We start from the raw sequence: 27588 nt of genomic DNA, 5'->3' as shown, positions 1-27588 counted from the left end.
ACAGTCAGCGCCCTGCGTCTCTCTCCCGTCAGTGTCTCGCCCGGAGAGGAGGACAAGACGCCTGACAGCATCTGGATGCAGCATCTGCGCTGACTGCGTGCCCGTCACCATGGTGACAGTGCAGCATCAGCACCTCCGCTGTCATCCATAAAACCTTCATTTTAGCCGGATCTTATTTCTTCCTTTTCATTACCAGCCTCCCACTGCCTTTTTTTCCCAAGTATGACAATAACGTTATTTGATTTTAAGCTTCACCAGCATACGATCTAAACCCAATAATGAATGCCTCACTGTTCTGAACGTGACTTGTTCTTCGTGTCAGTGTGTGCAGTCACGCTTATAAACGTTCGTCGTGCGTGGACGTGGTGACGATGAGTCCACGCCACCGAGCCGGGGAGGGGCGCGAGCCCTGATGCTGATGCGCCCGAGTCGACGAGATCCGCGATCCGCGACGCATTCTCACCGGTCGAGCCGAAGATGGTAGCGGTGCACGCCTCTGCGCACTCCGTGGCCTCCTCAGAGTGGATCATCTGCCTGGACAAGAGGTGAGAGACACCAGATCACGTCCGAAAGCGATCTTTACATCCGTTCATTAAATGACCGGAGGAGGAGCTGCAACAAGGTGAAAGCAGCAGAACGCGCGTTTGTCTGTCCTGCGTCCCCGATGCATCACCTGCGTTTGAATCCTCATCATGTGTAAAGTGCATTTTGTTTTCTGCAAGGATTTTGTTGTGAAATTGTGTGGAAGCTGCTCTGTTTATCCGTCAGCGTCAGCGAGAGTGAATGGCATGCTTCTGCTGGTGTCACACCATGTGAATTTCTTGCGTGCATCCTATTTTTGAATGTCATATTTTAATCAATTTCTTTAAAAGGTATGCTGCAGCATTAAATCTGCCTGTTTATGACTGTGTAAGAACAATATGCTGCGGGCTATTTAAAACAGAGTTAATAATTAGGCTGCTTTTGGAAGCTCACTTTTTGGTTCTGAACTTTAAGGTGCATGAACATATTGAACATTACTAAGAATATTTACCTTCTCCCAGCCCCTCCTAGTCCAGACACAGCCCTGCAGGTTACCATGGCGATGGGAGGGAAAAGTGAGATCACCTTAATGGGTGTGATGGGATTTCAGAGGCTGATGTTTTTTAATGGACTCTTCAAACATGGTCGAGCACATCGTCTTCACACTGATCAATGTAATGGTTCTTAAAGATATCCATGGTCTCATTAACATCCGGCAACAGGATGCATTGTAGAGATCAATAAATGTGCCACACATAAAGAACAAAACAGACTTGACTGTTGGATGATACTGTAGTGCACTGTGCTGCTCTGGCAGTTTCTACAGATCACTGACACCATGAATAGACCATACTGACTGAAATGACTCTCTGTCGTGTCATTTAAAATTAGGAGCAGGTGGTTGTCTGGTGCTCTATTCTGTTTAATATGCTTGATGATGAAGGGGTTAAATTTTGCAGGGAAGACAGAAAGAGTTAAACTTTCTGTTGCCTATTACCTTCCCTTCCATTGATGTTTATACTATGCAAAAATATGAAGTCAGAATAATGATCCCCCACTGAACTGATGCTGTGAGAAAGTGTTATTTTAGAATTATTTATATAATATTCTATTATTTACTCATATGTTGCATTCGTTTTTGCGTTCATATGCACAGTTTAATTTAAATTGTAGTTTAAGTTTATGTTTTTGCCATTTTATTTTAGTTCTACTTAGCTTTCATTTATTTGTTATTTCAGTTGTTTTAGTACTTCAGTTCAAATTTATTTTATTTCACCAAGGCAACATTTCAATGTTTCATCTAACATTTATATTTTATTTCAGTTTTATTTAAATGAATAAAAAATAATAATTTTTATTAGTCTTTGAAATGGTCACATACTGATTCATGTCAGATTTTCATGTTTAATTCTGAGCATTAAATATCTATACTGTAAGAATAAATCTGTAGAAAAGGGTTAGGGTTAGGTGAGCTATGCATCTAAACTGAAGCCTAAACCTGATGCAAAATTAATAATCTGTGACTCTTCCAACATTGTCAAATTTAACACCTGACATCATTTATTGTATTTTTATCTCCTCCAAAAGCAGCAAGAAAGCCAGATGCATTGATTCTGACAGGGTCTAGCATTTAAAAAACTGCAGTTTTAGAGGAACTAATGCCTCTAAAACTGCATCTCTATTGCCTACTGCAAAACCTCTGGAAACTGGTAAGGCAAAAAAAAAAAAAAAAATCAGATACAGAGAGACACAAAGGGAGAGGAAAGTGCTTTTTCAAAAGACTCTTTAGAGAGCTGAAGAAATCTTCACAGTGTGCTGGAGCTATATGAGAAAAAGAAAGAAACATGGGTGAAAAGAGCGTGGACGAGACTTTGCTGTGCACCGGCGGCCTCTGTGATGCAGTGTCCATTCTGTGCCCAGCAGATGTATGCTGGTAGTGTTTTTTCCACTCCACTGAGTCTCTGCACATAAAAGTCAACAGCACTTTCATCCTCTCACATCCACAGAAGCACAGGCGGACTAGTCCGGATCACACGAGATCGACCTGGCGCTGCTCAGCATAACCTGCGGGCTAATAATAAATATAGAACTAGTTAATGTAAATGAAGCTCATCTGGTCTAACTGGATCTGAGTGATGCTCTGAATACACACACACATATATATATATATTAGGGGTGTAACGGTTCACAAAATTCACGGTTCGGTTCGATACGATACACTGATGTCACGGTTCGGTTCGATACGTTTTAGATACAGCAAAATGTAAAAACATCTCAACTTTTCAGAATGCCGCAAGCGCACCGCGGGTCATGTGACAAGAACCAACCAATCAGCTTCATCCTTTCCCGTAACAAGGTTGAGAGCTCAGCCAAGATGAAGGAACAGCTGATCATAGTTGTATATGGATTGCGATTTTGAAATAAATTTAGTAGCAGAGCTACTGCAAGCGATTTTTAGAGCTGCAAATCCATTTATCCTTCGCTGAAATTTCCGCGTCTCATAAGTCATTGTTGCTTAGCAAAGACAGACGCCTCATGAGCGCTTCTGCCCGAGCGCTTTGGAAAGGAGGAGAAAGACGCGCTTAGCGTTTTCCACGCGTTTTTAGGAGCGATATGTGGTCTCGCTCACTCAGCACGCGCTGAAGGCTCGTTGCAAAATGTCTAATGCATTTAACAGACCAGAAATATAAGATCCTAAAATAACCAACAGGTCTGGTGTTTGGGTTGGATTCCCTGTAAGCTATAGTGTCTAAATGCTGCAGGGATAGTTTGCTGCGTGCATGTTTCTCCTTTTTTTCGTCTTTTCCCAGATAGTACTGACGCATATATCCCAGATATTCCCGCTGGTGTTTTTTTTTTTTTTTTTTTTTTTTTTTTGTATTCCCGCTGGTGTACCCTGTCATGTTGCAGATGCGACATACCGTTGTTTTTTTATCCACCACTCTCTTGCCATCACCATTATAGCTTAAAGGGAATCCAAAGTGCACCCAAACACCAGACCTGTTGGTTATTGGAGGATCTTCTCATTTCTAGTCTGTTAAACGCATTGGCCATTTTGCAACGAGCCTTCAGCGCGTACTGAGTGAGCGAGCGCCTGCTGAGTAGCCTAACATAAACATATAAGATGGTGTTTTTTTCTTCTTCGGGGGTGTCAGGGGCGTTGCCTGTTACGTTGTTTGGGTTATTGGGCTACCTTGTTGAATGCATATCATTATATTTCTATCTCTCTCTTTTTTTTTTTTTTTTTCCAAATATAATTAATTACTCCAACGAACCGTTCGGTATACATAATGCGTACCGCGTACGAACCGAAAGCGTCGTACCGAACGGTTCAATACGAATACGCGTATCGTTACACCTCTAATATATATATATATATATATTTGTGTGTGTGTGTGTGTGTGTGTGTGTGTGTGTGTGTGTGTGTACATATATATTTATTTATTTATATATTGTATATTTCCATATATTTTTGTTTCATAAGGGATTACTTAATGTCAGAAATATCTTGTCAGTATATAGTCAGTGGTACAGATATTTTTATGTGTTGTTATTTAGCATCTTGAGAATCTGATAATCATAATAAAAATATTTAGAAAAAAAATAATCAGCTTTTTTAAAAAAGGTTTTGGTGATCTTGGTTTGTTGAAGTTTCGAGACCTGTACTAACAGAGCAGGTTTATTTATTCATTTGATATCTCCTGTGCAACTTCATTTGCTTGATTAGTCTCCATGTGATATTTGTCCCACTGCCCTCGGTTTGAAAACAAACAAGCAAACAAAACAGGTCTGTGAAGTCTTAATTTCCTCATGCTGTAATCTCCATAGCAACAAGGCATTTCTGTGTAAAAGGGTCTGAATTACAGCATGCTGTTATTGTTAAGAGAGGCACCTTGTTCACTCAAGTGTGCAACACACACACACTCACACATGTACCTGTCACTTAATGAGCTGAGAGGTGAGAGCATTGCTATATTTGAGCAAAATGTGAAGAGGATCTTTATATGCTTGTCATACAGACAGACTGTCATAGACAGTCTTTCAATCCCTCATACACCATTGGAGAAAAACGCTGCATGACTGAACATATAACTCATATAAAGATGATATACTTCTGTTTACTCGGGTATGATCAGAAACCAATGCAAATACTTCAACAGTTCAAAAGCTGCAAATAATTATACCAGTTTCTCTTCAAAGATCAATTATTAGTTCAAATCAAGCAACTGTAGTTCTACATTATTTTGGGAAACACTTGTTTTATTAATGTGTGCGTGATTCATAGCTTGTATTTTGACAGGGCAGATGACAAAAACATTCATCTTGATCACGTTAACACACAAGACAGCACAATGTGCTTATAGTAATGGACACAACTTCGTCTGTCCTTGTTATTGTCACATGCATCGCTGCAGGTCAGGATTTTCTTGTTGGTCGCTTTGATAAGAGAGCGTCTACCCAGACCGTAATGTCTATTTGTCTGTTTTTGTAGACCAGCAGAACGCTCTGGTGAAGATGTGGATATAATTCTGGCTCGGATGAAGGGTGTGAAGGCCTTCGAGAAGTTTCATCCCAACCTGCTGCAGCAGATCTGCATGTGTGGCTTCTATGAATACCTGGAGAAAGGCATCACCTGTAAGAAGCACATTTAGAGCTGCATTTTTAGCATGATGCTTCCAGATTTGATTCCATTATAAGGTTTTTTTTTTTTTTTTTTTTTTTTGAGACCAGTTAGAAAAAGTGTTTTCAGGTGGCTATAGGAAATAAATTAATTAAAATTATAGGGTTCTTAATATGTCTATATGATTATTTAGAGATTAAATAGATATTTGATAGTACACTACCATTCAAAAGCTTATTTTCTCCAAATAAATGAATACTTTTATTTAGCAAGGAGACAGCAAAAATAATTATAATGGTACAAAAGATTTCTAATTTCAGGGAAATGCTGTGCTTTTAAACATTCTATTCATCAAAGAATTCTATATTCACAGTTTTTAACACTAAGAATAGTAAGAAATGTTTCTTCAGCACCAAATCAGCATATGAATGATTTCTAATGACTTTAGTATAAAGGCTTGTTTCACAGGAATAAATAACATTTTAAAAGATATTAAAATAGAAAACAGTTATATTAAATTGTAATAATATCTTACAATATTACATTTTTTACTTTATTTTTGATCATAAATGCAGACTTGGTGCACATATGAGATATTTTGAAAACCTAAAAAAAAAATCTTACCAACTACAAAATTTTTAAAGGTTGAGTACATTATAGGTTCTTCATTGGATTCTGGGTAATGTAAAGCATACATAGATGGTTTACCTAATAACTAAAAATGAAATATTCTCTCTGGAACCTGAAAATGTTCTCCTATGGTTTCAGGCTATAAAACATTTTTATGTTCTAATCGATGCTATTGTTAAGCATGTGGTCCTGAAAGTTGAATTTGCCACCTAATGAGACAATAAGAAGCACATGTTATATCAAGGAAAATAAGTAGTTTTCCTGCTGACATCACAATGAAGAATTCCTCTGCAATTTGTGGATAAGTATTCATAGACTCTGTGTTTGCCTGCAGTGTATCGGCAGGGTGACATCGGTACCAGCTGGTACGCGGTTCTGTCTGGATCTCTGGACGTGAAAGTGTCTGAGACAGCCAACCATCAGGTAAGAGAGAAGCCTCAATCTGCTAGGAGCCCGCTGATATAAGTAGTAGCTTAGCCTACGACCATCATACAGAAACTGCTACAAAGATCCCTGCTGTGAGCAGGCGAATGGTCCGCGGCTGGCCTTGATAATAGTCTGATATATGAGGACGCTGATGCAGTGCTCCTGGGGTAGGAAGCATCTCTCTGTGAATCCACTGGGAACACAATGAGTCACACTGTCAGATGTGTTTACTGGCCCTAAAGCATGCATCAATCCCACACAACTGAAGAGGGATTTCCAAAGATTCCAGAAGCTCAAAATCCAAGCTCTCATAAACTCAAACCTTTCTCATCAATTCTTCCAAAATCTCTTCTACCCATATTCACATTTGACAGCTTCTGACAGTATGTCAGCAATCATAAGATTTGTTTCTATTTGTATATTTTTTCAGGAATTGACTTAAAACAAAAAAATGAATGTTCTCCTGTACTATGAATGAGTAACCTCTGAATAATATTTCCCCCTTTGAGTCTGTATGTATTGTAGCATTCATATGTAAAGCATTCTAGTTGTACTTGATTACATGCACAGAACTGACACAAGGCATCACGTTATGCTTCTCCTTCACACTTCTGCTGTTGCCCTGCAGCTATGAATGTCCTGTGTGCAGCTGAATGTGTGTGTGTGGTTTTGTCTGCATACAGTATGTGCCTGTGAGAATCCCTGTTTCATTGATGCAATATTAACGGCTTGTGTGTTGCTCCAGATTCATGGAGGGATCCGTTGGGCAATAAGCTATTATCACGCTGCTCTGATTAAATGAATGTAAAACGCGAGAAGAAGTGTATTTGTGGATGTAATATGATTCAGTTATGAGTATGTGAGCTTGTGTTTTACTGATCTCAAATCACTTGTTATGTGCAACAACCTTTTTGAACCTCACTAAGCGTATTCCCTTAAGGTGTGCATATATTTACATAAATTACATTAATTTGAACAGTATTTAAAGGAATAGTTCACCCAAAAATTACAATTAGTTTCAATGCTATAACAATATAACAATAAAGATTTAGGGGTATTTTACAGCCATGTAGAACTTTGAATTTTAAGGAATAGTTGACACACAAATAAAGATATGCTGAAAATATATTCATACTCAGGCCCATCCAAGTTAGAAGAGTTTGTTTGTTCAACTGAACAGATTTGGAGAAAATTAACATTACATCAATTGCTCACCAATGGATCCTCTGCAGTGAATGGGTGCCGTCAGACTAAGAGTCCAAACAGCTGATAGGAACATCACAAATAATCCACACGAATCCAGTACACCAATTAACATCTTGTGAAGTGAAAATCTGCATATTTGTAAGAAACAAGTGTATTTTTAAATGGTCATTTCTGGACAAAATACTGGACAAAAGTCAGTAATCTATTTCTTCCTATTTTGAACGGTTTTTAATTGTTTCTGCTTGTAAACTGTAATTGATCTGTGCAGATTTCTCTCCTGATTCAGATCGGATGACTTTTTCAGAAAGCAGATTTATGGGACTCATATTTTAGCCAGATGTAATAGTTCATTACATTCATTTCATAAGACATTAATTGATGGACTGGAGTCCTTGTGGACTCTGACGGCACCCATTGACTGCAGAGTGATGATGGCACAGATTTAATTTTGGACAAATCAACATATCTATTCCTGAAAGATCTTTATAATTACCTTGCAAATATGTTATGGTCTTTCTCTCTGTTTGTTTTGCACTCTTCTTAATATATTCTTCTTTTTTCTGTAGGATGCTGTAACGATCTGTACTTTGGGAGTGGGGACAGCATTTGGAGAATCAATTCTGGATAACACTCCTCGACATGCCACGATTGTCAGCCGAGAGAACAGTGAACTTCTGCGCATCGAGCAGAGGGAGTTCAAAACCCTGTGGGAGGTATGTGTGTGTGCAGGTGTTACTGCTACAGCTACAACTAAAATAACATCTGTAAAAAGCTCAAAAGAATCTGCCTATGGGCAGCTGAAACTGAGTTTCCAGTCTTTGGAAGGCAGGGTTTCGGAGAGAGGCTGCATAATGTTGATGTAATTCAGTGGCTAAGTGTGGCAGAGAGTAGCAGTATGACTAATACTGGCATCTTGAGTTTTGAATATTTTGAATGGCATATGACCATACTATATTTGCAGTTTTTTTTTATTTGTGCAATGGATAGATATTTTACAGTTGCCAAATTATGAAGTATACAACAGTACACAATTTGTATAGATTTCTTTTAAGTGTATCAATTTTAAATACATATTTATTTTTGTTTAGGATGCCTATTTATTTATATTATTTGTTTTATTATTATTATTATTATTATTATTTGCATAATGCATACTATTCTACATAATCATACTATTCTACTCATTACTTTTTTAGGCTGCGTAATATTTTAATATGTAAAATACAAAATGAATTAATTAATTAACCATTTAATTTCATATAACATATCCAAGTCCTGTGACAAAATGTAAAATGCTACTGTTTTTCATTGCACACTGCATATTACTTTACATTGCCATACCATTCTATTCATGACTTTTTTAGGCTGCCTAATATTTTAGTATGGTCATGTGACAAAAATGTTGGATCCTATTTGCATGCGCATGCTGCCTAATATTTTTTATTATTTATTTATTTTAGTAAAATTGGATGTAAATATATTTAATTAAACATGATGTAACCGTAAGATCATGTGACAAAAATGTTGCATGCTATTATTTATCATTGCATACTCTTCTATTCATATTGTTCTACATATATTATTCTACTCATTAATATTTTAAGCTGCCTGGTATAAGTCGTGTGATAAAAATGTATGCAACTTAATTATTGCATCATGCATAGGATTCTACTTATTTTGTGTGTTGTTTTCTTTCTTTCTATTTTAAGTAGTCAATAGGCTATACACATAAAGTGTAGCATTGTGCAACTATTCGATTCTGAACATATCCATTGTGATTGGAACAAGGCACTTTTTCAGTAGTAATCACTGAGCATCAGTAACACGAGGGGGCGCTCTCTGATCTGCGAACAGCTTGGTTGGCTCCTCTTGTCTGTTCAGTACAATAAGACAGTGGTATGCATGGGGGAGGGGGTACTCGAACCCCTGTCCCTTTAATCACAGATGATAAAGTGCATTTTTCGTTTGATCTAGATGCCCCCATTTCTATTTCTATAGAGAGCACCTGGAGGGCACGCAGATCCACCCCCACACACACACCATGAAATTTTTACCTGTATTAATGTGTATGTGTGTGTGAAAATCAATTCAGTAGTCATGTGTTAGTCTTTGAAGTTTGACTCATTAACCTAGCAGAGAATTGGGAGAAAATGTATTGAGATAATGTAAAAAAGGCAAGATATCCGTATTCATCTCCTTAAACAGATTTAACATGGTTGTTAATTCCCAGTCAGAAGCTTCTGAGTGTGTTTAGGACTGTATGGATGAAACGCATTACACACACACTTTGATAAAGTAGTTTATGCGTGTCCTCATGCATGCTTGAATCTTTCCAGCATGAGGAAAAAAGACATTGTATCAAATACAAAATTGGTTTCAATCACTTATCTATAATATAGATCAGTGGTTTCAATCCCTCCCTCATAAAGCCTTTTTCTTGATATGAATGAAATCTCATATCCTTCAGCATTCAGTAATGCCTCAGAGGAGTCTTAGACTCTCTTATTGGCTGTTATTGAAGGTGTTAACATGAATTATAAAAAACAACAACATGATAACATAAAAGAATATAAATATATAAATATAAATATTTATCAGCCTCTGTATATGCTTCTGCTTATTATGCATCTTCATAAGCAATAGTTACATTTATAAAAGTGAATATTCTGCATTTACCTCATATATCATTCCCAACACTTTTCTTTAAATATTTTTGGCTGCCCTTTTTTTTAAAAACAATTGTATGGGGACAGAGGCTGGTGAGGTTCAAAATTGTAAAATTATTGTAAAATAAATACAGTAATATAGTCCATATTACTCTTTCACTATATCAAGTCTTCTAAACAAATACAAAGACCATATTTCATTGAAAATCTTCCTCCAGCTTTCAGCTCTCATCTATGTTCATGTACATTTAAATAAGGGACAACTTGACAGGTCAAACTTAGCAGTTATGAACTTGTTATTTATGGTATAGATTTCAGAGTTATTGATGGTTTCAGAATTCATATAATCTGCACATGTAGACTCTGTAATATATATATAACAGCTGAGTATTCAGCTTTGCCAACATGGTTAGAGTTACTATATCTGTGAACTCCTGCTTCTTCTGAAGAATCTGTCTTCAGTGCTATTGTATTATGACTGATGTATTGATCTAAACATTAATAATGAAGGGATGTGTGACTCAGTGTGTGAGAGACACAGAGGCTGTCAGGCTTCTGTCATTAGCGCTGCATGCGTGTGTAGATAGTATCACCCGTGACTCAAAGCTCGCTAGTGACCATATGTGCATTATTTTTGTTTCATATCTCACACATGCAGCTGAACAGTCAAACATACAGTATGAATTATATATCATCCCTCTGTCTCTCTCTACGATATTCCTCCTCTCTCTCTCGTAAACCTCCTCTCATTCAGGCGAGTGCTCATAACACACTTTTTTGTTTGTATATGAGTAGTGTGTGTGTGTGTGTGTGTGTGTGTGTGTGTGTGTGTGTGTCAATGAGGGAAAGGGTGATAGAGTTCAGATTTGTGTACATTGTGTCATCCACCACTTCAAACCCTTTCAAACTCCTCAGCCACAATCACAATATGTGTACTGAACTCTCATCAATACAAATGGCATAAAAAATGTTCTTATAAACTCATATACATTTAATAACAACCCAATCCATCTACAGACTTTAAACCTCATTAAAAGTTGAAAAGTATGTGCCAAGTAAACAACATTTATTTGTTGTGCTGGTTAAGTATTAAATGATTAAAATCCTGGAATTAAACGTGTTGTGATCATGCTGCAATAAATATAATACAATTAAAAAACAAATACATTTTAAAAACAAGCATAATATATTTAATGTAACAAACTTGTAAGAAGATGATTGAGAGATAATAATTATAATATATCTGTTTTTTAGCAAAGGTGAAGAGAAATCATATACTGTACAATTTGAGGAGGGCTGAGATAAAACACAAAAATAGACTCTAGAGAATCAGTACATAAAATTTACTTCAGTAACTTACTGACTGCTTGCTTGACAAGTGTGTTTTTTTTTCCTTTTTTTTTCTGAACAACAAAACTGATCACATGATGTTTATAAGTTGGACTTACAGTGTTGTATTTGTTAACTAAAACTAAATCTATTTTAAAAACCCTTTTTGTAAAGAAAATAAAATAAAATAAAATTAAATTAAAACTTAACTCAAATGGACATTATAAATGTTGCCTTGGTAACTAATTAAACAAATAAGTTAAAAGTAAAATTACTTTTTAAATAAAATAATAAAAAACAGAATAATTAAAATAAAGAACAATTTATTTTTAAAATTATAAAAAGAACAAAAGCACATTTCTAAGCACAAAATTACTAAAAGTTATTAAAGTAAACTTAAATTCAAATGAAAACTGAAAAAAGATAAATTAACATTTAAAAATATATATACTATAATACTAAAATGACACTAGACTGACAGACACAGTTCAAATGGATTGGACTTGACTGGAATATGCAACAAAACCGTGTCCTCTTAATGTCATAAAACAATATTAGTGTATACCTGACTGGAAAAGGGCTGAACTAACTGATACTCAAAGACTGTCTACCTTCCTCTCTAATGTGATAACGGTGACTTCACTACAACTGCAGGACACACACACACACACACACACACACACACACACACACACACACACTCACACAGCTGTCTGTTTAGTGTGAATATAATTTAATACTCTAAATAATTGATAAAGCCACAAGCTTTTGAGAGCCTTTTAACAGCCCATAGTTCCCTCTCTCTTACTCATGTGTAATGCTGTGATACAGGGTGAATTGAGTGAATGCAGCTCTCTGATTGGCTGCAGCTATTGCCTGGCAACGACGACTGAAGTCCAGTCAGATGCTCAGACAGGAAGATCTGAATCACATTATCCATACGTGTGTATCTGGAGCGTCAGGGTGTGCGGGTTTGAGTTCATGTCTTTGAGCATCTGACTGGGAAGCACTGGAGATTTTGCTTGATGATGCTGGGAAGCATCCCTGTCAGTCTACACTCCACAAACTCTTACCAGGGTGAGTCACGTTGGATCAGTGTCTTTAATTGTACCACATGCACAAAGATTTTATGCTAATTTCATAGTTTATAATCAAAGAACTCACACGTATAGATATATTAGTACCTGTTCAGAACAGTATTAATATCAATGTGGGTTTTGAGGTTAATGATCTCAGAGGTGTTTCTTTGGAGGAGATAAAGAACAGAATTGATTCTCACTGGTTCTTTTCTTCTGTACCTTCCTAACATCTGATGTTTGAGAATGTAGTATTTCTGAAAGGATGGTCATGACTTGATAAAGAGGCCAGCGGTGTGAGGTGAATATCAGCTGCTGAAAGCCGAGGAGGTGCGCTGAATGTCGAGGGGCTTCTGTCTCTCCAGGTCAGCTCTGTGCCAGGCTGCAGGGGGCACCGCCTGACCGGTCAATGAGGGAGGAAGTACTCTTGTTTTGGTTGCTTATGTGCTGTTAATTGCATAATCCTGGCTGAATTACTTAACCTATGTGAAGGCAGCCAGCTGGAAAGAGCAACAATGTATTATATTGTTGTGTGTGAGACCCCTAATCTCGCCGTATGTGGTGAAGGATCCTGTGGAGCTGCAAAAACCCTGCCAGACATCATTTATTTTCAGCCTTTAAGATGCTTTTATATTATGGCTTAGTTTGTATTCTGGAAAATACATCATGTTCTATTCTATTCTATTGCCTAATAGCATTGTGGCAGCAGCTAAACATAAACTACCCAATTTTTTAATGTACACATTGCATAAACACTAATGTTCAAAGTTTGGGAGCCGGTAAGTTGATTTGCTTGTTTATAATTAATTTACCTGTATTTATTATTTCTAAAGAAATTAATGCTCTTTATCAAATTAATGTATAGCCTTACGAAACACTAAAACTCAAAACATTAAAAAACTCTTTTCAGTCCCAAACTTTTCAATGGTGGTGTATGTGAATGTGTTATTAGATACACATATTTCTATATAAGATTTGTGATCTCATTCATGTTTATGCAGAATGTTATGGATGGTGTGAAAGTGTCATCATATTCGTACTTTATAATAATAAGTGATGATTCTGTAGAATCCTTTAGACTGATGATTGATTGAGAACTCACTTGTAGTTGAGGAAGTGAGAGAGACAAATCAATTGCTGAAAGGTTTAAAAACCCAATAATTAAGCTTAAGTAGTAATTTAAAAACTTCCTAATAATTTATTTATATCACTATTTTTAAAATATCAAAAAAAAATTAAAACAAAATGTGTTTACATTTTTAAGTTTACAAGATAACGTTAAAAATTGTGTAAAAATATTAATACTATATTTAGGATGAAGTGTATCTTGAAATTTGTTTTTATTTAAAAAAAAAATACTAGATTGTTGAATTATTTTTTAAGAAGCATAAACCTCACACAATTTTGGGTTGCACTTTATTTTACAGTACGTGTACTAACATGTACTTATAGTGTACTTACAGTGTATTTATCTAAGAAAGTTCTGGTAATACAAGGTAAATACATGGGGTAGGGTTAGGTTTAGGGGTAGGTTCAGGGTTAGTACCTAGTTATTACATAGTTATTGTAATTACTATAATAAGTACATAGTATGTACATGAGGAACAGGACTGTAAAATAAAGTGCTACCCAATTTTGTTTAGATTTAGTTTCACTTTTTTTTCTTCACTTTTATGGGTGGTTGGAAATATTATTTTAAAAACAACAAAAATACTGATTAAGAAAATATTTTTTTGCAATGTGGTGCAAGTGTGGTGAACTCAGGCCTTCTCAACTTCTCAGTCATTTTGAGAATATCTACACAGATTTCCATCAGGTGCAGTATAATGTGTGCGTGTTCGGGCCAGTATCAGGGTCTCATTCATTGCCTGCTGTTCCTCAGCTGCATGTGCCACCTCGTCACCATGGTGACAGGGAGAGGAAAAGAATGAAAACATCTGAATATTCATAGTGATCGTTGCCAAGCCACAAAAGGCTTTGATCTGATTGGTGGAGTTCAATGTTCTTACCACACAGCTTTCACTTTAATGATGTGAAGGAAAATGAAAATGACCCTTTTTGAAAATGTCTCAGTGCACGTCTGAGATTTTGAGGTCTTAGAACACATTTTCATTGTGTTATTCTGTGTTTTGCAGAAATACAGGCAGTGCATGGCAGGGCTTCTCGCCCCGCCGTATGGAGTGATGGACAGCGGGGCTACAAATGATAGTGAGTATCACTCATAAACATACACACTCACATAACACATCAGTCATTATTTCTCAGCAATTTTCTGTTTGATGCAGGAATGCCGGACAAAGAGAGCCTCAACAGTGACCCTCTCAATTTTATGTCAAAACACCTGAATAAGGTACGAATGATTTAATATCTATTTACTTACACCTCATATAGTGAAAGTTGCATCATGTCCCCATTCATCACAGTTTAATGCGTTGTATAGATATAATAAACGTACAGTAAAACAGTAAAATTATTTTTATTACAATTTATACAAATACCTGTTTTCTATTATAACATATTTTAAAATGTTTGGCATTTTTTTTTGTGATTGCCAAGCTGTATTTTCAGCATCATTACTCCAGTCTTCAGTGTCACATGATCCTTCAGAAATTATTATAACGTGCTAATTTGCTGTTCAAGAAATGTTTCTTATTATTATCAATGGTGATCAATGTTAAAAACAGTTGTGCTGCTCAGTAGTTTTATTTTTACATTTTTATTTTTATTTGAATTATTTGATGAATAGAAAGTTTAAAAGAACATAATTTATTTAAAAAAAATGTGTGTATGTATATATATATATATATATATGAATTATATTTATTTGAATTTGTTGAAACCTCTGTAATTTGGACTTGCCGTGTTCAAAAATCAATATCAGTGTTCATAAATCAATATTTTAATTATTTAATTTTTGACTAATTATTTAAAGTGACTCAAAAACTGTTTTTGGTGATTAATTTGACAGTAATTCCCATTACCATGCACATAATTCAAGACCGCAGGCACCACTTTTAGACAGATTTATGCTAATTATGTGTAATTAATTGAATTTAAAACACCATCTGCGAACAGATGCCATTTACACTAGCAAATTGAGTGCAGGCCATTGAATGTTCTGCTTCGCAGATCAGAAAATAGGATGTGCAGGAATGTTTTTCTGTGCCTCACTCTTAACTTCCTCTCTCTCTGTCCCGGATTTTGATTCAGGTCCCATCAGAGAAGATTTTAAGGGCAGAAAAAGTCTTACGTAATGCTATACTGGCCAGAGCTCCCCACATGATCAGAGATAGAAAATATCATCTGAAAACCTACAGGTGTGTGTGTGTGTGTGTGTTGCCTATGAAAAATGTCATATGGCACAACTTATGCATGGTTTATTCAATTTGGTCATTACTAATATATGTAGAAACAAGTACAGTGCATGTGTTGAGCGTGATCTGTGTATGTGTGTGTGTGTGTGTGTGTGTGTGTGTTTACAGGCAGTGTTGTGTGGGCACTGAGCTGGTCGACTGGCTGCTTCAGCAGAGCTCGTGTGTTCACAGTCGGGCTCACGCTGTGGGAATGTGGCAGGTGCTGCTGGAGGAAGGGGTCCTGAATCACGGTACACCAGCTTAACAGACGGGTCATTCCTGCTATGCAGTACCTTTTCACATCTCAAATTAAACTACTTAAATTGGAAATTATATTACTTAGATTTATTTTATGACAATTAAATGATCATATTGATTGTTTTATTTTTTAAGTTCACTACACTGGTTTGAGTATTTAATTTATTTTAAGTATTGTAGATATTTCTTTTTTTTTCTCTCTGATTCTCTCTGAGATTTATTATATTATTTTAACCTGTGTTGGTTTAGTATTATTTAAATACTGTTATAGTATTATGAGTATTTTTAATTATATTTAATTTTTATATTTTCATATATATATATATATATATATATATATATATATATATATATATATATATATATATATATATATTTTATATATTTTTAAAATTAACATTTTTTGTGTGTGTAGATTTCAGGTTTAGTCATTTTTTTATGTGCTTTTGTCATTTTTATTAGTTTTTTTTTGTTAGTTTTTTTTAGCTTCAATTATTTTTTATTTAATTTGACTAGCTTTAGTACATAAACTTAGACTTTTTTCAGTCAGTTGCCAATGCAATATTTAATTCTTAGGTTTTTCAGTTTAATTTTGTATGTAATATTTATATTTGATTTTATTTTAGCTTTATTTCAATAACAAATGTAAAAATATAAAAAATGTACTTACAGGCTGTGAGTCAGGTGCTTTCACAACGACACACACAGCATCTCCATGACATGGCAAGGGCAGCAGCATACTACAACGAGAATAAAAGTTATGCCTTATTTCTTTGAGTAAACATCTGGGCGGTGTTATGCAAATCTTCCCACATAGTGAAGTAGACGTGGGGGCGTGTTTAAATGAGGCATTTTAAGGGGATGTCTTAACTTTGATAAAGAATATCTCTTTGGATTTGAGACTAGTCTTTGCAACCTTACAGATCTTCTTTATGCACCAAGAGTTTGTAACACTCCAAAGAGAAAGAAATTTTTTAAATTGCATCGAATGACCCCTTTAAAGAAACGACTCGGCTACTAAAACCCAGTAATAGCTTGATATTTTTGTTTAAATGACTTTAATTAGAGCTTCTGAAAAGATTCATGCACCAGAACACGCTGTATTTTATGTCTGTTCTTTCTTTTTGTTGATTTGACAGTTGACCATGAGCTCAACTTTCAAGATAAGTACCTCTTTTACCGCTTCCTTGATGACGAGGAAGAAGATGCGGTGTTGCCTAGCGACGATGACAAACGTGAAGCTGAGGAAGAGCTTCAAGAGATCCTGCTCTTTCTTTCCCAGATCGGCCCTGACGCACACATGCGAATGATCCTCAGGAAACCGTGAGTGGCCAACAGTGCTCCCTGCAGTATTTATTCATATGAAATGTGCATTTGGGTCCATCAGGACATAGTGCTGTTACCGTATACTTCTTAAGCAATGCGTTCATATACAATTCTGTTATTGTCTGTTTTTACTCCTCCTGAACTATTTTTATGCGTCTATCTTTTTCCTTTTTTTTCTTTATAGGCCAGGTCAAAGAACAACTGAAGACCTGGAGATTATTTATGATGAGCTGCTGCATATCAAAGCTCTCTCTCATCTGTCTAACACTGTAAGTCGTCTGTGCCTCATTTCCACAGTAATGCCTGATATCCTCAGCACTGGTCTGAACTGTGCTGTGCTGTGCTCTGCAGGTGAAGAGAGAGCTCGCCAGTGTCCTCATCTTCGAGTCACATGCCAAAGCAGGCACTGTCTGTGAGTTTCAGTGTCTCTCTACTGCTCTTTAAGTTCTGATAGCTAAATTATACACACTTGGTACAGCTAAAAGATATATAATCATAGATACACTATTGTTCAAAATTTTGGTTTCAGTAAGATTTTTTTTTTTAAAGCGCACCAAAACTCACTTGTGCTTTCCGAAGCTGTATTTAACTATTTATTATTTAAACTATTAACTATTTAAAATCTCCACAATTAAAAGAACCAAAGACAGTCTGTGTGCATTACATTTATTTAATACACATTTCACAATTTGAGTTGAATTACTGAAATAAATGAACTTTTCCATGACATTCAAATTTATCGAGAGACACCTGTATCTGTATATATATATATATATATCAGGAAAACCACTTAATATTGCAAAATATTATTACAATTTAAAATTACAGTTTTCTATTTTTATATATTTTAAAATGTAATTTATTCCTCTGACAAAGACGCTGAATTTCCAGCAAACATTACTCCAGTCTTCAGTGTCACATGATCCTTCAGAAATCATTCTAATATGCAGATTTTCTGCTTTAGAAAGCTTTGTAACATTTTTTACTGAAAGTATGTCTGCTGCTTAATATTTTGTGGAAAACATGATACATATTTTGTAACATTATAAATGGTATTAATGTCACTTTTGTTCAATTTAATGCGTACTTGCTGAAAAAAGTATTATTTTCTTCAAAAAAGCCTAACTGTTCCCAAACTTTTGAGTGGCTATGTTTGTCTATGCTAGTTTCAACCACTGTACTTGGGTCTTAGGACCCTATTACGAAAATACAGAATAAAAAAATATAAATATTTTTAAAATTGCTATTATTTAATTATTTAATTTATTTAATTAATAAATAAAAAAAACATTTTTCTGGCACTCGCTGCCTCCAAACTTTTGAACAGTAGTGTAAACACTCATAGGTTGGCTCAGTCATGTTCTCTGTGTGTTTGCGTTCTATATTTCAGTGTTTAATCAAGGGGAGGAAGGCACTTCTTGGTATATTATCCAGAAGGGATCAGTAAATGTTGTTATCTATGGCAAGGTAATGTCAACTTACATGAATTCTGTTTATTCATGTTAATGTGAAATGGCATACAGTTTCATTTCTTTACACATTTAGATGATTTCAGACTGAGTCCTGTGTGTGTTTAGGGTGTGGTGTGTACGCTGCATGAAGGAGATGATTTTGGCAAACTGGCCTTGGTGAACGATGCCCCCCGCGCTGCTTCCATCGTACTCAGAGAGGACAACTGCCACTTCCTGAGAGTGGACAAAGAGGACTTCAACCGTATACTCAGGGTACACGGACATCTATCAGTCATCGTTAAGACGCACAAGCACCAGGAGAATGAGTAGTTAGTCGATCTATGAACCTAGTGTCAAAATGAAATCATTGCATGTATTTTGGTCTGTGTGTGTAGGACGTTGAAGCAAACACTGTGCGTCTAAAAGAGCATGACCAGGATGTTCTGGTACTACAGAAGAGTCTCCGGCCCTCCAGCCATGGAAACATCCCAGCCCACTTCAAGTATATGATCACATCCATCAGTCTTGATCCATTAACCATAAATGAATCCATCCATGCATTTATTTACACAAATTACATTTGCTATGTCTGGGTTTGCTGAACAGATACACTGTGATGTCAGGCAGCCCAGAGAAGATTCTGGAGCATCTGCTGGAGACGATGCGTCTGGACATTCATTTCTCTGACCCAGGTACTGTACCATCTCATTCATCGCAAAATTAAATTAATAACCTAAAACTTCCTATCGAAGGAACAGTTCACCCCAAAATAAAAATTGGTCAAGAATTTACTCGGGCCATCCCAGATTTTGGCGGAATTTAGTAGTACATCAGTTGCACATCTTAGGATCCTCTTCGGTGAATGGGTGCCGTTAGAGTCCAAACAGCTGATAAAAACACTACAGTAATCCACAAATAATCCTCACCACTTCAGTCAATCAATTAATGTCTTGTAAAGGAAAAAGATGTGTGTTTTTATAAAACGAATCCATAATTACAGCATTTTTACTTTAAACCGTTCTTTCTAGTGGAAATTTGAGTCCATGATCTATAATAACGCCTCCTCCAGTCAAACGTGTCCATCCCCTGTTGTCCTGTTTAGAATTATTTTGGACTGTTTTTTCTTTTAAACGGTGCTTGATCTGTGCATACAGTATTTCTCTCCTGATTTAGACGCGATTACTTTTTATCACTGGAAAAAGCAATATACCGTATTTTTCGGACTATAAGTCGCACCTGAGTATAAGTCGCATCAGTCCAAAAATACATCATGATGAGGAAAAAAACATATATAAGTCGCACTGGACTATAAATCGCATTTATTTAGAACCAAGAACCAAGAGAAAACATTACCGTCTACAGCCGCGAGAGGGCGCTCTATGCTGCTCTGTGGTAGACTACAGGAGCAATGAGCAGCATAGAGCGCCCTCTCGCGGCTGGAGATGGTAATCTTTTCTCTTGGTTCATGTCTCTTAGTTCATTTCTCGTGGTTCATGTAAAATTAATTTTGATAAATAAGTCGCACCTGACTATAAGTTGCAGGACCTGCCAAACTATGAAAAAAAGTGTGACTTATAGTCCGGAAAATACGGTAATGGTTAGAGGGCTGTTTGAGGTTAAAAATGTATTTTTAATGGATTTTTCATACAAACACACAGATTGGTACATTACAAGATCTTATTTGATGGACTGGAGTGGTGTGGATCATTGTGATGTTTTATTCATCTGTTTGGACTCTCATTCTGACGGCACCCATTCACTGCAGAGGATCCACTGGTGAGCAAGTGATGGAATGATACGTTTCTTAAAATTTGTTCTGATGAAGAAACTCATCTGCATCTTGAATGGCCTGAGGAAGAGTAAATTCTAAGCAAATTTAATTGTTTTAATAAATTATTATAATTTATTTTTTAACTAATTGAAAAAAAATTATAATTTCACCCACAGACCCAGCTCTGGATGATTTTGTGCTTATGCACTGTGTCTTCATGCCCATCAGCCAGCTGTGCCCTGCCTTTCTGGCCCAATATCCTTCTAGTGGAATCAATAAACTTCTATCTATCTATCTATCTATCTATCTATCTATATGTCTGTCCGTCTGTCTGTAAGAACACCATGCTGTTTTCATAAGTATGCATATGTACCTTAGCGCGTGTGTACCTATCACTCTCAGGCCTCTCAGGGCTCAGAGCAGGAGTGTCTAGACTACTCTGTTGCCAGCAAGAGACGGGTGTTCAGCTTGGCTCTGCGCTGGGCTACCCTGCAGGGCCACCATCTGTTGGAGGATGACACGGCGCTCAGCTTTCTGGGGGTTAGAAGCATAGACAAACAAACATACACATGCTGGCGTAGAATCACTTCCCACCATTCTGCATGGAGGTTTGATAGTCTAATGAGTGCATGAAACCAAACTGACTATTATGCATGCTGAATGTGTTTCGTGTGCATTCAGGAGCTGCACGGGTACGTATCTAATGATGCAAGAGTTTTGCGTCCGCTGAAGGAGCTACTGCCTGAGCTGGAGAGGATCTTGAAACAGTAGTATGTTTTTAGTCTGTTGTGTATAGGTCTTTTGGGCTGTTAGTATTAGCATAATCTGCCTGGTTAATGTTACTGATGTCCACCTGTGTCTGTTCCTTTTGTGGTCTCAGTCCAGATGATGCACGAACCTCTCAAAAAAAGGTAATAGTTTCAGATCTACTTTATATATGTTCTATATTGGATTGTTTTTTAAAAAAAATATATACATATTTTGCCATGTTCTTATGCATTTTTTTTTCTCAGCATAAAGTCCTCCTGCGACAGTTCAGCTCTGGAGAAGAGAGGCTTACAAAAAAGCAGCCAATAAGGAGCTTTGATGACAGTGAGTATACGTATATAACTATATGAAACGTTAAGAATTTGGGGAATTATTTTTTTTTATTAAAATAAAGAAGTTAAGTACTGCTGTTAATAAAAAATAAAAAAAAAATGGGGACCAAATACTAATAAATAAGGTATTCAGACATGCATGTTAATTTATAAATTCGAAATTTTTATTTTTATTATGTTAACATTTCACTTTTTCTTGTGACAATTTCAAGGAAAAAAAAAAAAAAAAAAAAAAATATATATATATATATATATATATATATATATATATATATATATATATATATATATTTTTTTTTTTTTTTTTTTTTTTTTTTTTTAAAGCATGTAGTCTCAGACATTAAGACAATCCCAGCTAACTATAAAATATGTTTCTAAGAATGTTATGAAAATTCAAAAATTTATATTCTCGGAACAATCAAAACATCCAGGTTTTTAAATGTTTTAAAAATGTCTATTAAGGTTAAGGGAAACTACTGTTTTATCCATTATCATTTTTATCATCACGGGAATGTTACTTTTGAATGCTCTCTGAACATTGTGAAACAAATTTTATTTTACATCAAACTAAAATTTTTACGATAAAGGATTCCATGAACAATGTATAAATAATCTTTTTCTGCTAATATTTTGAAAAAAATGAATCAATATGATTGAACATTCTGTTGATGAATGTAAGAATGTTTCTTCATATCTTTGAGATTCTTTACAGAGTGTTTCTGAGAACATTCCCTGTGGTTGGGATATAAAATATAAAATCTGTTTAATTTTTGGAATGACTAAGCATTCATCATACAATCAGACAGTCAGTCAGTCAGTCAATCAAATGTCCTCTCTCTTCTTTGTCTTTCTATGTGTGTCTAGTTCTCCTGAAGGTGTACTGCAGCGATCACACTTACACCACTGTTCGTGTTCCTGTGCTGGCCACGGGAAGAGAAGTGACCGCAGCTGTAGCAGATAAACTAGGATCCACTCAAGAGCTGCTTTTGATAAACCTCAGCGCATCTGGAGGTGATCCACATACACATTAATACATAATGAACAATAAGTTGCTCTTGGAGATGTGACAAACAAATACACACGAGACATTATAGATATTCAGCCCTTTTGTTGCTCTAGCAACATTCTGTATTGAGGCACTCTCTGTATTAGATAATCCACATCTAGATCAATTTCATACTAAACTTTTCAGAAGTATTAGCATGACTGTAAATCCGTAGTCTAAATATTAATGATAGGAAATGTAGTGCATTAAATCTATCATAAAATGTATTCGGTGTTGATTGTAGAGCTGAAAAGGTGTTCAAAATGTGGTTTGTGTTCTGGCTAATTCTAGGCTTTATTTCTGTGTAGAGAAGCAGATTTTAAAGCCCAATGATGTATCAGTGTTCCAGTCGCTGGGAGTGAACGGCCGGTTGTTTGTCTGCTCCAGAGAACAGCTTGATTCACTGGTGAGACTAAATGTGAAATATTCAGACACTTAAAGGAAAAGTTCATCCAAAAATGAAAATTTGCTGAAAACTTTACTAAACTTCAGGCTATCCAAGATGTAGATTACTTTGTTTCTTCATCAGAACAGATTCGGAGAAATGTAGCAATGCATCACTTGTTCACTAATGGTTCTTCTTCAGTGAATGGGTGCCGTCAGAAAGAGAGTCCTAACAACTTATAAAAACATCAGAATGATCCACAAGTTATCCACACCACTCCAGTCCATCAATTAATGTCTTGTGAAACAAAAAGCTGTGTGTTTGTATGAAACAAATTTATTAAGGCCATTTTAAACTTTAAACTGTCCATAATAACACTAACACAAAACAACATAAAATCCACCTGGACTGTTTTTGCTCGTAAACAGTGCTTTACCTGTGCATATTTTATTTCTCTCTCGATTCAGATGAGACAATTTTTTGCAAGAAGCTGTGGTTTAAAGTTAATGACGGATTTGTTTCCTATAAACACACAGCTTCTCATTTCTCAGGACATGAACTTATGGACTGGAGTGGTGTGAATTACGTGTGGATTATTGTGACGTTTTTATCAGATGTTTGGACTCTCATTCTGACGGCACCCATTCACTACAGAGGAACCATTGGTGAGCAAGTGATCTAAGTCTACATTTCTTGATGAGTTTCTTCTTCATAAAATGTCCTGATGAAGAAGCACACTCTTCTACAACTTGGATGGCCAGAGAGGGTGAGTAAATTTTCACCCAATATTTTTCTTGTGAAGTTAGTCTTGGTGAGCATAAAAGATCTTTAAAAAACGTCTTAATTATTCAGAAGTGTGAAAATATTTTTGTTGACTGGATATGTAAATAGTTTTGGGGTTTGTATTTGTGTGTATTTGGTAATGACTGTGTATGTGTGTGTAGAATCCGCTTGCAGAGCAGGAAGGTCCCTCCACTGGCTCTATGTCCAGTTTTGAGCTGATGAGCTCTAAAGATCTGGCCTTCCAGATGACCCAATATGACTGGGAGCTTTTCAGCTGTGTACATGAGGTAAAGATGCAAATACAGTGATACACACACACAACTGACACTTTTAACCCACAAAATGTGCAGTTTGACTGTGTGTGTGTGTGTGTGTGTGTGTGTGCAGTATGAACTGGTCTATCATACGTTTGGACGGCAGGCGTACAGACGCTCTACAGCAAATCTGGAGCTGTTTCTGAAGCGCTTTAATCAGGTGCAGCTGTGGGTGGTCACAGAGGTCTGTCTGTGTGGGACGCTCAGTAAACGTGTACAGCTACTCAAGAAGTTCATCAAGATTGCCGCCCAGTGAGTTCTTCAGCACACACATATAAATTCACCAGAACTCATCATGAAACCTATAATGTGTTATATAATGTGTTATATTGAATGGATAAGCACTTTATATATGTGTGCTGTGCATCTTATTCCCTCAGCTGTAGAGAGTTTAAGAATCTAAACTCTTTCTTCGCTATTATAATGGGCATGTGCAACCCAGCCGTCAGCAGACTCAGCCAGACATGGGAGAAACTGCCTAGTAAATTCAAGAAGTTCTACACAGAGTTTGAGAGTTTACTAGTGAGTCTATTTCTTCTAGCTCTCTTTGTTTAAAGTTGTTATTTTGTGATTGAAGCTAATTGCTTGTTGATTTATGTGTTTCTATCAGGATCCATCCAGGAATCACCGTGCATACCGCCTCACTGTGGCTAAGATGGAGCCGCCAATCATTCCCTTTATGCCCCTCCTCATTAAAGGTGTGGGCGGGGCCTAGCCCCTATATTCTGGATATGAAGTACTTGCTGTCACAAATTTCTTTTCTACAGCATGAAATATTTCTTGTATTTCAGACATGACATTCACTCATGAGGGGAATAAAACTTTTATTGATGGACTGGTGAACTTTGAGAAGATGGTGAGGATCTCACTTTTATCAGTGCAGTGTTGTTGTTGTAGTAAATACTATCGTAGTCTTTATTAATATTTTGAATTTACTTTTATTTTGATACTATATATATATATATATATATATATATATATATATATATAAACATTGCAGCTGTATTTCAACAACAACACTGAATCTGTGACTTATCTGTACCATTATCTTACTAACTAGAACATATATACTTACACTTCATTCTCTCCTCAGCGGCTGATCGCTAACACAATCCGAGCGGTGAGGCACTGCAGGAGCCAGTTGTTCAGTGAGTCATCTACACTCCAAATCTTTACAGCCCTAATTCATTTCTCATGATCTGCCCGTTTGTGCTGCCTAGTTAAAAAACAAAAAGCTACATCCCAGAGTTCAGTCAGTCATATCATATTCATAACAATCTGAGGTTAGATAATCAGGAAAACTGGTCGTGTCTAGAAGTAAAAGAGCATGAACGGGCATTAAATCACAACAATTTTAAAATGTCTAAATGTATGTTTAAAAATATTGTAAATAAAATCCCATAAAATTTACAGTAAAAAAATTTTTAATTCTGTGACAGTGTTTCTGGACAAAAATGGTATACTGGTACCTGTATATTTTACAAATTCTAACTTTATATTTCATCAATTGATATAATGTTGTATTCCAAAAATAAATACCATAATAAAACAGGTGCACTAAAAAAGCCATGTGATGAACAAGAGTTCAACGTGATTGGTTTGTCCATAAACATAACCAATGGTCTTATACATAGATGATGCATACACACAAAAACAAAACGTCATCAGGGTAACACACATGACTCTAAAATAATGCAATAAACACTTATGATATGTAACATAAACCTCCTGATGAACATAACTGATAACATACTGTAAATAAAAAAAGTAAACGATTTGATTAAAAGGTAATTATACAGCATTACATATGTCATGCATGGACACAGTTTTCACTGTTTTCTGCAATTGGTGTCATCTAGAAAATAAAAAAGGGTTATTTAGTATTCAGTACAGTGTTATTTTTTTATACGCAGTCCATTTAAATAATTTTTAAAGAGCAAAAATAGCAGCTTTAATCACAACAGGTTGATTTGTAGAAGGTCAAGTCAAACATTGTGGTTTAAAATATTCCACACAGTGTACTGAAGCACTGGTTGTTTTAACACTGTTCCCACCTCCATCAGATGCTGAGGTGTCTCCAGCTAGCAAGAACCCACAGGAAGTGAGGAATTATGTGCGTCAATTGAATGTGATTGACAACCAGAGAACCTTATCCCAGCTGTCCTTCAGACTGGAGCCGAGGCGAGGCTAAAAACAATGCTCAGACTTTTTCTCTCGCTTTTCCCTCTCCACTGTATATCCAGTTTACAACAGTACAACTCAATTTCACGTCTATCAGCTGCTAGAGCAGCTGAATGCTGACTGTATGTTCTATCACTGCCAACTGAACTACATGTGCAAGATGCATTCTCTTATTTATGATTGTTTGTGTGCGTGTTTGTGAGTTGCTGTTAATGCCTTCAGTCATGAAAACCACCCTGGTTGACTGTGTGTGTTTGTGTGTGTGTGTAAGCAGAATGCACTTGGTAAAAGTATTCATCCGTCATGTGAGGCTCTAGTTCATTCCCATGATACGACCGTGTAAACCTGCTGCCTGTGCTCAAGCCTGCATTTCTATGATCCTATGAAATATTCAGAACAATCCTAAAAATTAGAGTTTAATGCAAGCTACATATCATGCATACAAATAACAGTGCGACTATATGATCCTTTGCCAGCCACAAAAAAATGAATTATTGGTCTCCATAAAACCTTCAAAGGCCTCATTGTCTTATGGTATGTTGTTTTAAGTCTTATAAATGAAAGTATTCTGGCTCAAGGACTATTTTTTACCACTGGTTAAATTGTATGCTAGTAACTTACCTCTCGCCATAGCCTGTAGCATTATTGATGTCATTTTGTACATTGAGTTATATTTATATATTATTGGGTCAGACCCATTTTGCTAAGTTATCATTATCGGTCTGAGAAGGCCTTTGTTTGTTCTCATCCTGCCTTTTGGAAAGTGAGACACTGTGTGTAGGGCACTTATTTTCTTTTAGGAAAATGTCTATGCCTACCTTGTACATAGTATAATCTAAATAAATGTGTCATTAAACATTTGGTGTTGGTGTGATTGGACTTTTCCCTCAAAACAAGTGTTTTCCTCCACTTGTTCCTCGATTTTATTGCCTTCTGTCTCTGCTCTGTTTAGCTCGTATTTGTTCTCTTCAACAATAAAGGCTTGGTTTACCCCAAATGAAAATCCTGTCATTATTTACTCATATGTTTCAAAACCTGTTCAAATTTATTTCATAAGAAGAACACAGAAAGACGTAAATTAGTTACTTTCATTTTTAGGTAAACTAATGCTTTTATATTTGACGCATAACAGAACAATATTCAAA

At 36.0% G+C, this 27588-nt stretch overlaps 1 protein-coding gene across 2 annotated transcripts; it reads left to right on the top strand.

Annotated features, from left to right (window-relative positions):
- The first annotated feature begins 331 nt into the window (after positions 1–331).
- On the top strand, positions 332–27432 carry LOC113050934 (rap guanine nucleotide exchange factor 4). 2 transcript variants are annotated; one of them, XM_026214410.1, is made up of 29 exons: positions 332–545; positions 5015–5157; positions 6108–6196; positions 7972–8118; positions 14612–14684; positions 14762–14826; positions 15687–15793; positions 15959–16080; positions 17227–17410; positions 17598–17682; positions 17765–17825; positions 18804–18880; positions 18991–19137; positions 19260–19366; positions 19471–19556; positions 20812–20890; positions 21025–21175; positions 21317–21405; positions 21516–21546; positions 21649–21727; positions 22600–22746; positions 23089–23186; positions 24110–24235; positions 24336–24514; positions 24643–24784; positions 24873–24960; positions 25054–25118; positions 25356–25410; positions 26326–27432. In XM_026214410.1, exons 1-29 carry the CDS (start codon positions 478–480, stop codon positions 26451–26453), a joined length of 3018 nt encoding a protein of 1005 aa, XP_026070195.1. In that variant the 5' UTR covers positions 332–477; the 3' UTR covers positions 26454–27432. The 2 variants fall into 2 exon arrangements, with proteins under 2 accessions (XP_026070195.1, XP_026070196.1); XM_026214411.1 differs by lacking the exons at positions 332–545; positions 5015–5157; positions 6108–6196; positions 7972–8118 and adding an exon at positions 12111–12477.
- The last annotated feature ends 156 nt before the right edge of the window (positions 27433–27588 follow it).

This window comes from Carassius auratus, chromosome 31 (genome assembly GCF_003368295.1).
Source record: "Carassius auratus strain Wakin chromosome 31, ASM336829v1, whole genome shotgun sequence".
Classification (NCBI taxonomy): domain Eukaryota; kingdom Metazoa; phylum Chordata; class Actinopteri; order Cypriniformes; family Cyprinidae; genus Carassius; species Carassius auratus.
The sequence above is the reverse complement of the archived record's forward strand: the minus strand, read 5'-3'. Positions and strand labels throughout refer to the sequence as shown.

Coding starts and splice junctions, on each gene's coding strand:
- LOC113050934 (XM_026214410.1), top strand. CDS start 478: ATGGTAGCGGTGCACGCCTCTGCGCACTCCGTGGCCTCCTCAGAGTGG. Junction 24,785..24,872: donor CAGAGTTTGAGAGTTTACTA/GTGAGTCTATTT, acceptor TGTTTCTATCAG/GATCCATCCAGGAATCACCG. Junction 25,119..25,355: donor TGGTGAACTTTGAGAAGATG/GTGAGGATCTCA, acceptor TTCTCTCCTCAG/CGGCTGATCGCTAACACAAT.